This window comes from Poeciliopsis prolifica, unplaced genomic scaffold, assembly GCF_027474105.1.
Source record: "Poeciliopsis prolifica strain line A6 unplaced genomic scaffold, Auburn_PproV2 SCAFFOLD029, whole genome shotgun sequence".
In the NCBI taxonomy this organism is placed as follows: domain Eukaryota; kingdom Metazoa; phylum Chordata; class Actinopteri; order Cyprinodontiformes; family Poeciliidae; genus Poeciliopsis; species Poeciliopsis prolifica.
Genome location: NW_026562404.1, coordinates 5,266,409 through 5,278,815, shown reverse-complemented (window position 1 = coordinate 5,278,815; position 12,407 = coordinate 5,266,409). Strand labels below are relative to the sequence as shown.

The 12,407-nt window shown below is 48.8% G+C and overlaps 1 protein-coding gene across 5 annotated transcripts in view; it reads left to right on the top strand.

The window, feature by feature from the left end:
• Positions 1–9,314, top strand: part of kmt2d (lysine (K)-specific methyltransferase 2D) — a 33,514-nt gene extending 24,200 nt beyond the window's left edge. For all 5 annotated transcript variants that reach the window (XM_055049888.1, XM_055049889.1, XM_055049890.1 and 2 more), the window contains exons 40-55: positions 22–2,817; positions 3,238–3,387; positions 3,467–3,631; positions 3,709–3,856; positions 3,931–4,012; positions 4,108–4,280; positions 4,377–4,501; positions 4,588–4,723; positions 5,429–5,550; positions 5,637–7,011; positions 7,510–7,646; positions 7,792–7,922; positions 8,101–8,386; positions 8,622–8,695; positions 8,783–8,891; positions 8,968–9,314. In XM_055049888.1, coding sequence (XP_054905863.1) covers positions 22–2,817; positions 3,238–3,387; positions 3,467–3,631; positions 3,709–3,856; positions 3,931–4,012; positions 4,108–4,280; positions 4,377–4,501; positions 4,588–4,723; positions 5,429–5,550; positions 5,637–7,011; positions 7,510–7,646; positions 7,792–7,922; positions 8,101–8,386; positions 8,622–8,695; positions 8,783–8,891; positions 8,968–9,060 — 6,102 coding nt within the window. In that variant the 3' untranslated portion in view covers positions 9,061–9,314. The remainder of the gene's footprint in view (positions 1–21; positions 2,818–3,237; positions 3,388–3,466; positions 3,632–3,708; positions 3,857–3,930; positions 4,013–4,107; positions 4,281–4,376; positions 4,502–4,587; positions 4,724–5,428; positions 5,551–5,636; positions 7,012–7,509; positions 7,647–7,791; positions 7,923–8,100; positions 8,387–8,621; positions 8,696–8,782; positions 8,892–8,967) is intronic.
• The last annotated feature ends 3,093 nt before the right edge of the window (positions 9,315–12,407 follow it).

Genomic DNA, 12,407 nt, shown 5'->3' with positions numbered 1-12,407 from the left:
TTTATCAATATTCTGTTGTAGGTCCGCAAGCAGCAGAAGGAGCACACCAACCTTATTGCAGAGTACAGAAGCAAGCAGCAGCAGCATCAGCAGAGCTCCGGTCTGCTGAACCCAACTCATCCTACTCAAGGCGGGCCCTCTCACATGTTTCCAAAGATCCCAGGGCAAATGATGATGGGCCAGCAGGGGGCAGCTGTAATGGGGCAACACCCTGGTATGATGCCTCTGCGGATGCCCCAGGGGCAGCCCTTCATGGGGGGTGCGCAGCAGCAGCTTCCGGCTGCTCTTGGAGCTCCTGGTCCCAGGGTTCCGGGTCCCTCGGGAACTCCGGCTGGGTTTTTCTCCCAGGGTGCCACGGTACAAGGGGCGGACCCCCGGCTTCTTCAAGAAAGGCAGCTTCAGCATAGGATGCAGATGGCAAAGCTCCATCAGCAGCAGCAGGCGATGATGTGTCAACAAACAATGCCACACCCGAACCAACAACCCGGTTTAATCCCTCAGTCGCAGTCGGGCATGATGGGAAGTCAGCTCATGGCGCAGCATCAAGCAGGCACTCAGCAGGGAATAATTGCCACGCAGGCAAATCAACAGGGCATGGTGCAGGTTCAGCAAGGCATGGTGGGAGGTCAGCCCGCTGCGCCACCGGGACAGCCCATCAACCAGCCTGCGGGCATGATGGCAGCTCAGCCGAGGCTGATGGTTAATCAGCAGCCGAGGCCCCAGCTGATGATGGGCCAGCAGGGTGCCGTCGGGCCCCCGGGTCACCCTGGACTCCGGGGAGCCCCGGCTCAGCAGCAGCAGCAAAACATCCTCGCTCAGCGCACGCTTGCATCTCAGCAGCAAATGGCCCAACAAAGACAAGTGGCGCCAATGGTTAGCCAGTCCGGCCAGGACCAGGGTGGGCACTCGCAGCCCTCCACCCCACAGATGGGCTCCTCACCTTCAGCAGGGAGTAACACGCCGCAGCCACAAGGATCTGTTGACAGCCAGAACTCAGCAGCCAAAGACGGAGGGATCTTGAGCCCTGATTCAAGAACTCCGCCTCAACAGAGCGGATCTTCTACTCCCAGTCAGAGCTCACAGCAAGGCTCAGTAAATAACCCGCTGGACCAGGGCCGCCAGCAACAGAATCAGATGTATTTAACTCAGCATCACCATTCGAATTCTCAGTCTGTCCACGAACAACAAGCTGGCGGGACGGTGAACCAGCAAACCGGAGTCGTTCAACAACAGCAGCAGCATCAACTTCCTGTTGGTGTCCAGAGGCAAGGCTCCGTCGGCGCTGACAAACCCAGCTTGATGAGTGTAAAAGAGGAGGGCAAACCTGTTGATTTTCTTACCCAACAACAACAAAATGCTGCTCAGAAACCACAGGAAGCGGGCATGCAACAGCAAATGATGCCTATGAATAATCCTGGCCAGGCTCCACCCACAGCGATGGGTGTCAACCTGCAGCAGCAAGCCCTGATGGCGCAGCAGCAGAAGCAGCAAGCCATGATGGGCATGCTGAGAGCTCAGCAGCAAGGAATGATGCCACAGAGACCCGGGGTCCCTCCAGCGCAGATCCGCGCCGCTATCAACATCCCAGCCATAATTGCCCAGAATCCTCAGCTGCGCAATCTTCCCCCGGCTCAGCAGATCCAGCACATCCAGGCTCTGATCGCGCAGAGGCAACTACAGCAGGGTCAGATGCTGCGGATGCCCGTCGGCCAAGGTCAACCGGGTCAACTGAGAGCCCAGGCGCCGCAGGGCGGGCAGCAGATGATGGGGATGGAAGCCAATCAGATGGCTTATGGAGGCAAACCCGGAGCTCTGGCCGGTCAGCAGCAGCCAGGCATGTTTGGCCAGCGACCTGCCGTCGCGTCTCAGGTGCAGCAAGGGATGATGGTCACAGGGCAGCAGCTGCAAGCAGGGGAGATGATGCAGCAGCAGCAGCACATAATGAGAGGTCATCTATCGATGCCACATTCCCCGATGGAGCAGAACCGCATGCTGAGGCCAAATTCACCCCGGCAACCCCATGTCAACTCCCCCGGAGATCCGCAGCGGCACGTGTTCAATCAGCCCCTGCGGCCCCCCACTCCCACCCAGACACAGCAGCAAGCGTTAATGGCCGCCGCAGCGGGACGCGTCCCGGGCTCCCCGTCACACGCTTATTCTCCCAGAGGTCCATTTGGGATGAGCCCCGCCCACCCGGCCTCGCCCTACTCCTCTCACGCCTCCTCGCCTTCGGTCGCCGACAACAGAGCGGGGAGAGGCAGTCCATTCAGCCAGGTCAAGGCCTCTCCACTCAGGTCACCAGGAGCCAGGAGTCCACTTGATTGTCCAGGAATGAAAGTAGAGAATCAGACGTCGAGTGGTGAGCCGCCTCAGACGGCCCCAGGTACGCCCAACGGGCCACAGAGAGGCATGAGCATCCAGCAAGAGTTGAAGCAGGTCACAGAAAGCTACACTCAACAAGGGGAGCAAGGTAGGATCCCGATACAGAACATAAAGCAGGAACCCAGGGAGGTTCAGTGTGACGGCTCCCCGGAGGCGCAACCCGGGGCGATAAAGAGAGAAACCTCGGGCGAAGCCGTTTCCGCTGGGAACAACACGAGCTTTGTTAATGCCGGAAACATGCCCAGAGACCCAGAGAGCCAAGGTCCCAGATCCGAGACGGGACAGCAGCTGCTCCAGAAGCTGCTAAAAACCAAGAACCTCCAGCTGAATGCACAGAGGCCCTCCGAAGGCATCCACAGTGAGATCAATGGCCACATCAACAGCAAACTGGCCATGCTGGAGCAGAAGCTTCAAGGGACACCACGGAATATGGAGGTAATATTTTTTAATAATTTTGAAATGTTCGTAAAGTGAGCATTCAGATCCCCACTAGCAAAAGTCTAGAGTGTCTAGTTGGAGAATGGCAAATTACAAAGTAAAACTCAATATCAAATTAATACGTTTGGTACCGAGTTCAAGTTGATGTTCTATTTTGTTGTGGGGGGATTTCTTATATTTCCCAGCAGCAAGTTTTAATGAAAAAATCAGTCTCTCCATTGCATGCATTTCTTTGCATGTACAGAGATAATGGTGCATCCACATGTAGCCAGTTGTAGCTTTTTTTGCCCCTGCTGATTTCCTCAGTCCACATAAATAGACCACAGTGAAATTGTAGACGTCCATTTTGACCAAAAATTCCATTTCCACTTTCTCGTTCAGAGCGAAATAATTCTCCTGTCTTTTCAAACTTCTCAGGATCTGCAGTCTTTGACTAAAAGGGCTCCAGTACAGAAGCCAAAGCGCATCAACAAGCCGCCTGGAGGGGGAGGGCCGAACTCACGGAAGAAGAACAAAAAGGAGGATGTTGGGAAAAGCGCTGAAACCCTAATAAAACAACTCAAGCAGGTAAACCTGGCTTGAAAACTGCACCTCCTAAATGACGGACTCCTATCATGTGGAAACCTAATGAACATTTTCCCGCCAGGGTCTGTCTCTGCTGCCGTTGATGGAGCCCTCGATCAGCGCCAGCTTGGATCTCTTTGCGCCTTTCGGCAGTAGTCCAGCCGGCGGAAAGGACCAGCTGAAGGGATCGTTTGGAAACGCAGTTCTGGACAACATCCCAGACTACTACTCTCAGTTACTCACCAAGGTATTACAAGGCTGCACTAAACTCGCACTTTGCGACAGCAAGAAGAAAGCCCCAAACATGGTTGTTTGTACCTGCAGAGTAACCTCAGCAACCCCCCAACACCGCCGTCCTCCCTGCCGCCGACGCCACCTCCATCGGTGCAGCACAAGCTGCTGAACGGGGTGACTGCCGGCGAGGAGCTCCCCGAGAGCCAGAAGGACGCCGACGCACCAGAAAAGCCGATGGGTAACTACTTTTCACGTCTTAGGTAGTTCATGCTGGATTCTGCAAGCGCTTCATTTCTATACCGTCGTCTTCAGACTCTGCGGCAGAGGAGGTGAAAAGCGTAGACATCCTGGCGGCCCTCCCCACACCGCCGCACAACCAGAATGAGGACATCAGGTACAGCCGTCCACGTAACTCCTAGTTCTCCATCAGGTGATGTGGCGTTGTTTTGGAAAGAGCTGATGAAGTGGAGTGTGTCGTCCCCCCGGTAGGATGGAAAGCGACGATGAGGACACTCCGGAAACCATCATTCCCGCGTCGTCGCCAGAAAGTAACTTGGGAGACGTAAATCCACGTTTTCCTCACCTGCTGGAGCCGAAAGAGGAGGAGACGGAGAGAGCAATATCTCCCATCATACCCCTCATACCTCGCACAGCCATTCCAGGTATCGGGCGGCGTCTTCACACGGAAAGATTACCAAACCAAATTGCTTCCAGGCTTTGCAGGACTGCAGTGAGGAAGCTTTTCACTTATTTTGCAGCATTCCCAGAAAACAAACCATTTGAAGCACCTGATGGCAAGACCGTTGCCATGGCCAACCACTGGGACAAGACCAAAAGTAATGAGGTGTCTGTTACCTTGACGATGTCATCCGCTGCAGCCAAGGTAATAGTTCAGTCCATTTTTTCCCCCCTAGATTTAAGTTCATGAAAATTTAGCTAAAACTTAATACTGACACTCTCTGCCTTCAGAAACTTAATCATGTAATGATGGCGATGGCTCAGCTGCTCAGCATTAAAATGCCAGGTACTTACGAAGTCACGTACCCTCCGCAAATCCCTGAGCTGCCTGGAGTGGAAGGGACAGAGAAAGGACCTGGTCACTCAGGTGAGCGTTTCGTGTCTTTCAGGAGAAAACGTTATTTATTTATTTTTTAACTTCCAGATCATATTCCTGGATGGGTTGCATTCAGATTCAATTCTAGATTCAAAAAGAGCTGCACAGTACTGACCGGATTCAATAATTGGTGACTGTTGCATTCAAACTGTCCTTGCCAGTAATTTATCGGGCCAGATGGAGAATCGTTCATTGTCTATTATGCCAGCATCTGAAATGGCTCTTGGTGTCTAAGACGCTCAAAGAGAATGAAAGAGAAAGGTGCTGCAATGCAGCCGCAGATTTAAGCACATTTTGCTCTTGCTGATGAACAGTGTTGAAACTGTAAACATTGATCACAAACTCGCCTCGTTTTAAAATCAGTTTGGTAGATTTTCTTTGCTGTTATGTTAAAACAAAGAGGTCCGGTTCATATTTTAATTAAATCGCTTCATTTCATATTAACTCATTCTAGTTTGATTGCCTGCAATACACCTGGTACACCTGAACAATGAAGCCAGAGGTTTACATATTTTTTGTGTAATCATATATTCCTTTGACCCATTTCGATGTTGAGCAGATTTACGATTTAGATTTTGATGGAATGTTTTCTTCATAGAACGGTGCAACAACTGTGAGATTGTTTTCAGGTATGCCTCATTTGGCTAATCAGCTGATAGATTAGCACTGCTAATGTCAACATTGTTTTGTTTCCAGGGGCATTGTGCACAAAGGATAGCACTTCCCTCAGTCAGGATGAGTGGCTGAGGCAGTTTGATGTTTCCCTCCCAGGCTGCACGCTGAAGAAACAAGTAGATATCTTGGCACTTATTAAGCAGGTTTGGCACCGTTGTTCTCCTTCAATCCTTTTGTAGGTCCTTGTTCCCAAAAAGTTTCAGATTTGACTTGTGCATCCTTCTTGCAGGAGTTCCAGGAGACGGACGACAAACCGGCGCAGCACTGTTACACGACCAACGTCAGCGATCTGGACGTCCGCCATCTTCCCGTTATACCGCTGGAGGAATCTCCACCTCCTTCACCTTCTCCTCCTCTGCCTCCTCCAGCTCGACCAGTCGCCGGCGAAGAAGCCGAATCGCCCAAAAAGTCTGCGTCTCCGACTCCTCCGTCCTCCAGCCCCGTCCGTGTCCATGCTAAGGCCGAGTCTGAGCAGGACGCGGGGAGCGTCAGCGCTCCTTCTCAGCCAGCGAATGTGTCCGAGTCCCAAGTTCCTGCTCCGGGGTTGAACGCTGAACCGCCTTCGGAACAGTGTGATGCCACCGTGTCGCATGAGGATCCCAGAAGTCCCATTGTGAAGGAGGAAGAGGAGGAGGACTGCGTCACTAAGCCAGTCCACTCTCCTAAAGACTCCCCCATCGCCATGGACTCGTCTCCTAAAGCCGTGAAGCAGCGCAGGCCTCTGTCACCAGACGAGGAAGTGGCGCACCCCAAATTGAAAAAATGGAGGGGCATCCGCTGGAAGCGCCTTCAAATTGTTATCACCATACGGAAGGGTGGGTCCAAGAAAGAGACTAGCCGGGAAGTGTTGGAGTTGATGGACCGCCTGCGCATCACCCTCCGACCCGAAAAGCTGCCCCGGGACAAACGCAAATGCTGCTTCTGCCACGAGGAAGGGGACGGCGCAACGGACGGGCCGGCGCGGCTGCTCAACATAGACGTGGACCTGTGGGTGCACCTCAACTGCGCGCTGTGGTCCACCGAGGTGTACGAGACGCAGGGCGGCGCTCTGATCAACGTGGAGGTCGCGCTGCGCCGAGGCCTGCGGACTCTCTGCGCCTACTGCCAGAAAACCGGCGCCACCAACAGCTGCAACAGGCTGCGCTGCCCAAACGTGTACCACTTCGCCTGCGCCATCCGGGCGCGCTGCATGTTCTTCAAGGACAAGACCATGCTGTGCACCCAGCACAAGCTCAAGGGCCCCAGCGACGACGAGCTCAGCACCTTCGCCGTCCTGCGCCGCGTCTACATCGAGCGGGACGAGGTGAAGCAGATCGCCAGCATCCTGCAGCGCAGCGACCGCATCCACCTGTTTCGCGTCGGCGGGCTCATCTTTCACGCCATCGGCCAGCTGCTGCCCTCCCAAATGGCTAACTTCCACTCGCCCACCGCCATCTTCCCCGTCGGCTATGAGGCCACGCGCATCTACTGGAGCACGCGCGTGCCCAACAAGCGCTGCCGCTACCGCTGTCGCATCGGCGAGGACGACGGCCGCCCACTGTTTGAGGTGCGCGTCCTGGAGCACGGCATGGAGGACCTGCACTACCGCGACTCGACTGCTGAGGGTAACAACTATGGTCTCATTCAGAGCGTTGCTAAAGTACACACAGCACTCCGTTTTTATTTTTTGTCATGTAAGAAAGGAGAATGTTCTTTCTTTTTTTATTTTTTTTTTATTTTACCAAGACAAAGTAGTGCAAAAGGTAAAGGGTAATGGAAATGATTAATTAATTAAGTCTGAAAAGTGTGGTGGGCATTTGTATTTAGCCACATGAGTCAATATGTTGAACCAACAGGTTGTCCTTACCAAGAGCCCTGTAAAGCAGATCAGTTATTGCTGATTTTTATTTTTTTTTTGGCTATATATACTCCACATTTCTCACGGTTTTATGTGTGGTAAAACTTAAGATAAAATCATGCATCACTCTCCTACTTTACAACAATGACGCTTTCCGTTGTAATGTGAAGAAGTGAAATCTTCAGCAAGGCTCTGGATATGCAATTTATGAGATACTTTGCTGTCATGTAAGTAAAATCGTCCCCTCCCATCCCCCGTTCTGCAGGAATCTGGGACCGCATCGTTCAGCGGGTGGCTAAACTCCGAGATGATTCATCCATGTTGAAGCTGTTCACTGAACATGTGAAGGGAGAGGAGATGTATGGACTCACCGTCCACGCTGTCATGCGAATCACCGAGTCGGTAAGAATCTGTCCGACGGTGACTCATTGTTGATCTGAGGGTGACAGACAGCGCCAGACTAAATCCCAACACCATAGCCGCCACGTTTCAGAGAACCGTTTTGTTACATCCAACGTGACTCAAAGCTGCTTTCTTGACGCCTTAGCTGCCTGGAGTCGAGAGCTGCCAGAACTACCAGTTCCGATACGGCCGACACCCCCTGATGGAGCTCCCACTCATGATAAACCCCACAGGCAGCGCTCGCTCTGAGCCAAAGGTCGCCACACAGTGCAAAAGGTAAAAAAAATTAAAAAATCATGACAGAGGAAGATGCGAGTTCCTTTTTCGTGATTAGTTTTCTTTCAGTCCTGTTAAAGTCAGTCCTGAAATACCTCTTCTGTGTGAATCCAGGACCACACACACACACACACAACTTAAATCGCATTCGCGCATCGTTTTCTCTCTCCGTCCACAGGCCTCATACTCTAAACAGCACCAGCGTCTCCAAGGCCTACCAGAGTACCTTCACTGGGGAACTCAACACTCCGTACAGCAAGCAGTTCGTCCACTCCAAGTCCTCCCAGTATCGGCGTCTGAAGACGGAGTGGAAGAACAACGTCTACCTGGCGCGGTCTCGCATTCAGGGCTTGGGGCTGTACGCCGCCAAGGACCTGGAGAAGCACACCATGGTCATCGAGTACATCGGCACGGTCATCCGCAACGAGGTGGCCAACCGCCGCGAGAAGATCTACGAGTCACAGGTAGCCCAGGGCTCCATGGAATGGAAGGTCGCGGAACGCCTTTTGTTTAGAAGTCGTACCAAGCAAATATCAATCATTTCCAATTTGTTATTGGTGCATCTAGAATGTATTTGTATTAAAGTCACTCCTTTTTGCCTTTAATTCTGTGATTTTACTTCTATAAAGAGCTTTATATTTGAGGGAGTCCAGTAGATTATTGTCCTGCTGGGTCGGTAAAGCTTCGTTTTGTTCGCAGAACCGAGGGATCTACATGTTCCGCATCAACAACGAGCAGGTGATCGACGCCACGCTGACCGGCGGTCCGGCGCGGTGAGTGTCGATCGAGTGAAACACTTTTTTGACGACTTCAAAACTTTTGTTACCATTTCCCGTCTTTTTTTTCCGGCCCCCCCCTAGCTACGTGAACCATTCCTGCGCCCCCAACTGCGTTGCCGAGGTCGTGACCTTCGACAAAGAAGACAAGATCATCATCATTTCCAGCCGCAGGATCCCCAAAGGAGAAGAGGTGAGCTGAGATGTTCCCGCTGCCCGTTGTGTGAGAAACGGCAGCGTTTTCACCTTCTCGTTTTCCTCGCTTTCAGCTGACGTACGACTACCAGTTCGACTTCGAAGACGATCAGCACAAGATCCCCTGCCACTGCGGGGCCTGGAATTGTCGGAAGTGGATGAACTAGCCAGGAGGAAGCGAAATCGGGAGCGTGGCCCCTCGCTGCTACCACAACACTCCTGCGCCAAAGCCTTTGAATCCTACATCGCCAGTGCATAAGCTGTTCTGAAAAGACACGGAGGAAGGCAGTCCTCCGCTAATAAAAGACTAAAGTGTTGACATCCTGTAGCCAAAGGTCTGAAGAGCATTAATCATTTTAAAAAGAAAAGAACAAAAAAAAAAAAAACAACAACCAACCAATCACTTTACAGAAAACAGTTTGCCGAGGGGAGGGGCGAGGGCTCTAACTCTGATGCTCGGATAGTGACCCCACTCCTCCACCCTCCACCCTAATCTACTGTCTACCTTCTATAAGCTCGCAGTGGCTGGAAAACAATCCTCAACTCCACCAAATGATTCTGACCCTCCGCTCTCTCAGCACCGGCAGACCGGAGCTCGTCGGAGCTTTTTTGACAAGAAGCCATGTTCAGATACCGAGAGTGAACTTAACGGAACGCATTTTTCACGTTTGCAGTCGGACCTATCTCCCGTCCCCCACCCCGCAGCCCCCCCCCCCCCCCCCCACCTCCCAGGAAAACGGCACTTTCCCCTTAAAAAGTCGTCGACAGCACGGACATCGGCTCGCTAGACAATCTTGACGTAAGAACTGTACACGGATCGACGGAACGGAAAGTTCAGATGCTGTTGGTCTGCGGCTCCAGGCGGCCCAAGGTCGGGGTTGGTTTGACACAGTCTACCTCACTGATTTAGCGGGAAATGACTGCTTTGTATACAAAAAAAATAAAATGCGAAAAAGAAACAAAAAAAAGAAGAAGAAAAATACTGTTAACGGCTACTGTGGATTCACTGTGGGGGGCGGGGGAGGGGCGTGTTTTTAACGGGCGTAGCCCTTCTCGGACAAGCAGGGAATCTAAAAGCAGCAGATTTGCTCTGTCTACTCTATGCTGATGTTGATTTACAATAATAAGGAGCCAACGTTGTTATTATTAAACATGGATTATTTATACAGAGGAATATATCAGTTTTGATAAGATATTTCGTTAGAAAAATCAAAATTGGAAGTGTAAAAGGGCGACATTAATGCCACCAGCCCATAGGGGGAATAATTTCCCGTTTTTTTTTTTTTTTTTTCCTTCTTTTTGCAAATGCATCTCAAAAGTCATATTAGCTTTGTGAAAGCACAATAAATCCACGTCCTCTTCACTCGCTAAAATGGTGTGAATGAACTTTGCGTAGCGGATCCGTATCAACCAAGTAAAAAAACCTCCACCTTTTAGCGGAGCCAGTGGATGCATGACTACTGTCCCCATTCAGTGCTTTTTTTTTTATTTTTTCTTTAATTTTTTTTTATTTTAAATTCCCTCAAGACGACACAATCGCTTCGCACACCTCAACCAACCACCAACCGACGAATCATGTCTCTTCCGCTCTGTGTTATTTAATGGACTGTTTTTTAAAACTTTACTGTAAGTAAGTCTTCCTCTGCCTGAGTCCAGCCTGCAGTGTTTCTATGCCTCCTCTCCTTTCCCCCCCCACTACACACACACACACACACACTTCTCCTCTCTCAATAGTGTGTATACTTTTAACTTCCTCCCAGTGCTGGTACTGTCTTATTAAGGCTGAACTGGTGGCAGGGAAAGACTTATTGGAATAAAAAGGGGCATTTGTTTTCATTTCTGTGTAAAATAAATGAATAAAAATAATTTAAAAAAAAAGAAAAGTCTTTAAAGGGAGCTTTACTAAAACTCCACCTTCCTATATGACTTTGATCCCTCTTTCCTCCCCCAACCTAAGACCTCATGATTTTAAAAATGCAAAAGTTGTACAAACTGTATATATCGTATATGCATTAGAGGGGGAGAGAGGGAGGAGAGCGGCTCTTTATCCCACGCCCTCCCCCCCTTTGTAATCAATAAAGGCAAAAGTGCTGAAAACAATAAAGCAAAACGATAAAAAAAAAAAATAATAATCAACCACTGGATATCATTTTAACGAAGCTGTACATAAATATAAATATATGTAAAATTTGCAAACTTAATATCTTTATGTATATGAACCAGAGTGTTTTTGGGTTTTTCTTTTTTTGCATTTACCTGTTTTTCTATTAGTGTTTTTTTTTTTTTTTTTTTGCTATAAACTCCCAGAGGAGAGTTTGTAGAGACGGAGGGAAAACGAAGCCGAGGCGGTTAGTGAGCTGTGCTAAAGAAAAATCTGTTTTGTTTTGTTTTTTTTGCATAAAGCAGTACAATGGTGCATAGCATTTGTATTTATGTATTGTTTTTTTTGTCTTTTTTTTTCTTTGGTTTGTGTTTATTTATGCTACTGCTTGTCGACTACCAAAACCTTTCCAGTAAACGGTCAGAATTGGATCTATATAGTCTTGAATGGAAAAACCTTGAACTCCCTAGAATCTTGTTTGTGGTTTGCTTTTTTGAATATCTTCCCTATAGAAGTGAATGTGTTGGTAAACTTTGTGAAATGGTTCCTTGGCCTCATGTATGTTTATGGTAATACTCAAAAAGTTAACCCCGTACTTAACCTGGTAATAAATTGCACTCTCATTGTATAACAGAGACTTTCTCTAAAGTGGTAGATATTGATCAAGTATCTCAAACAGTGATACATATATATATGGATATAAATATATATATATATAAATATATTTTTTGGTATGTTTCTATTTCAAGGGAAGACCATGCTGAGACGACACGTGCTCGCTGGATTTTAGCCGAATTAATTTTTAACTTCTCTGAATTAATTTAAGTTCTCTGCAGATCTTTTAATTTAATAAAGTTCGCTCAAATCTGAAGGTTTTTTTTAAACCTCGCCTTTTTAAAATAAGAGAGAAAAAAGAAAAAGATATTGCATCTGTACAGCAGAGATACTTTTAGGGAATACGAATAAATATAATGATCATTTTTATTGTATGTGGCATGTTTTGTATGGGTATTCTTTCCAAAATGTACATATTTTTTTCAGGACGCCAGAGGTTGCATCTCTTTATATACTGGTTTCCCCCCCCCTCCCCCCACTTCCCTCTTTTGCCCTTCATCTACTTTGTCTGCTTTTGTTTCTTGGAAAGGAAAATAAAATGCATTTTAAATATGTGTCTGTCTTTCTGTCAATTACTGAACTGATGTTGGAAAATGTATTTAGCGTTTATGTTATGCTGCAAAACAAAAGGTCTGACGGGAAAATATTCTGCATTTCTTTCCACATTTTATGTTAAAGGCATATTCCAAATTGTATTCAATTTCCCCAAGATTCTACACACAAATACACCTTTGTGTAAAAAACTATTTTTTTTAGATTAATTAATGTAAAAATGTATTAATAAAATTAATATAGATG